This window comes from Habropoda laboriosa, unplaced genomic scaffold, assembly GCF_001263275.1.
Source record: "Habropoda laboriosa isolate 0110345459 unplaced genomic scaffold, ASM126327v1 scaffold5001, whole genome shotgun sequence".
Taxonomy (NCBI): Eukaryota; Metazoa; Arthropoda; class Insecta; order Hymenoptera; family Apidae; genus Habropoda; species Habropoda laboriosa.
In genome coordinates, this window is record NW_017104922.1 from 2389 (window position 1) to 4925 (window position 2537).

Below are 2537 nucleotides of genomic sequence, written 5' to 3' on the forward strand. Positions count from 1 at the left end.
TTGCAGAGTTTCCTTTCGCATCAGATAAACTCGCTTGTGTAGATGTATAATTTGCATTATTAATCACATTGCCTGAGCTATCTTTTGTTGCAACGTTTGTTCCTGATGCCGTTGTTGTAGAACTAACCGCATTGCCGGACGCATCTTTACCACTAAGCGTATTCGATGTTGCCGTTGTCTGATTCGTATTGCCAGAAGCATCCTTAACTGTATTACCTGTAGCCGTAGATTGGTTCGTATTACCTGTACTGTCTGTCACAGTATTTCCAGATGTTTTTAGAGAATCTAACTGGCTTTGTATTGCTTGTTGCTGTTGACGTATTACTATTGCCGTCTTTGTCTTTAGTCGTCGTACCATCAGCCGTAGTCGTCGTACTGTTGCCATCTTTACCAGCAAGTGTATTGCTTGTTGCTGTTGACGTGTTGCTATTACCATCTTTGTCTTTGGTTGTCGTACCATCAGCTGTAGTGGTTGTACTGTTACCATCTTTGTCAGCAAGTGTATTGCTTGTTGCTGTTGACGTATTACTATTGCCGTCTTTGTCTTTAGTCGTCGTACCATCAGCCGTAGTCGTCGTACTGTTGCCATCTTTACCAGCAAGTGTATTGCTTGTTGCTGTTGACGTGTTGCTATTACCATCTTTGTCTTTGGTTGTCGTACCATCAGCTGTAGTGGTTGTACTGTTACCATCTTTGTCAGCAAGTGTATTGCTTGTTGCTGTTGACGTATTACTATTGCCGTCTTTGTCTTTAGTCGTCGTACCATCAGCCGTAGTCGTCGTACTGTTGCCATCTTTACCAGCAAGTGTATTGCTTGTTGCTGTTGACGTGTTGCTATTACCATCTTTGTCTTTGGTTGTCGTACCATCAGCTGTAGTGGTTGTACTGTTACCATCTTTGTCAGCAAGTGTATTGCTTGTTGCTGTTGACGTATTACTATTGCCGTCTTTGTCTTTAGTCGTCGTACCATCAGCCGTAGTCGTCGTACTGTTGCCATCTTTACCAGCAAGTGTATTGCTTGTTGCTGTTGACGTGTTGCTATTACCATCTTTGTCTTTGGTTGTCGTACCATCAGCTGTAGTGGTTGTACTGTTACCATCTTTGTCAGCAAGTGTATTGCTTGTTGCTGTTGACGTATTACTATTGCCGTCTTTGTCTTTAGTCGTCGTACCATCAGCCGTAGTCGTCGTACTGTTGCCATCTTTACCAGCAAGTGTATTGCTTGTTGCTGTTGACGTGTTGCTATTACCATCTTTGTCTTTGGTTGTCGTACCATCAGCTGTAGTGGTTGTACTGTTACCATCTTTGTCAGCAAGTGTATTGCTTGTTGCTGTTGACGTATTACTATTGCCGTCTTTGTCTTTAGTCGTCGTACCATCAGCCGTAGTCGTCGTACTGTTACCATCTTTACCTGAAACAGTATTCCCAGTAGATGTAGATGAATTTGTATTACCATCTTTATCTGTAACGGTCGTTCCAGATGCTGTTGTGCTCGAACTATTTCCAGAACTGTCCTGTGTTGAACTACCTTTAGTTGAAAGATCGTCAAACTTACTGTTCATTTCTGATTGTAAGGTATTAAGCTGACCTTTATTTACAGCATCAGATGTATCTGTACCATCTGCAACATTGGTCACTTTGGTACCTGCGGCATTAATACCAGATGTCGTAATGCTTGGACCATTGTTTATAGTTAAGCCAGTTGAGTTAACTGTGGTTCCACCAGCATTTAAACTATCAAAAGTTGCATTTTTATCCAATCCAACCACAATATTGCCATTACTATCTGTGGTTGTTTTTAGATTATCGGTATTGTACTGATCATCAGCTTTTGTACCTGTACCTTTAATCGTTAACGTTTCACCTAAGTTTTTATGCGTAACTGTGCCATTCGTATCAGCAAAATTTAAACCTTTATTCGTTAAATCTGTGGTTGCTGTATAAAGTTGGCTACCGTTCACTGCATCTTTAGATGTCGGGCTCACTGTACCATCTGCAACATTGGTAATTTTTTCATTACCTGCATCAATACCTGATGCTGTCACACTTGGCCCTGTCTTATTACCAGACGCATCTGTAAAGCTTAGGCCATTTTGACCAATATTCGTGCTTGTTTTATCAGATGGGTCTGCACTGCCATAGGTTGTACCAGATGCTGTTGTGGTGGTCGTATTCTTACCATCTGTGATCGTATTACTGGTAGACGTCGATGTATTGCTATTGCCATCTTTGTCTTTAATTGTCGTACCATCAGCCGTAGTCGTCGTACTGTTGCCATCTTTACCAGCAAGTGTATTGCTTGTTGCTGTTGACGTGTTGCTATTACCATCTTTGTCTTTGGTTGTCGTACCATCAGCTGTAGTGGTTGTACTGTTACCATCTTTGTCAGCAAGTGTATTGCTTGTTGCTGTTGACGTATTACTATTGCCGTCTTTGTCTTTAGTCGTCGTACCATCAGCCGTAGTCGTCGTACTGTTACCATCTTTACCTGAAACAGTATTCCCAGTAGATGTAGATGAATTTGTATTACCATCTTT

The 2537-nt window shown here is 41.6% G+C and overlaps 1 protein-coding gene across 1 annotated transcript in view; it reads right to left on the bottom strand.

The window, feature by feature from the left end:
• Positions 1-2488, bottom strand: part of LOC108578260 (mucin-22-like) — a gene marked incomplete at both ends in the record, with an annotated part of 4858 nt that extends 2370 nt beyond the window's left edge. The window contains 2 exons of the mRNA XM_017941551.1: positions 73-252; positions 326-2488. Coding sequence (XP_017797040.1) covers positions 73-252; positions 326-2488 — 2343 coding nt within the window. The remainder of the gene's footprint in view (positions 1-72; positions 253-325) is intronic.
• Between the last annotated feature and the right edge of the window lie 49 nt (positions 2489-2537).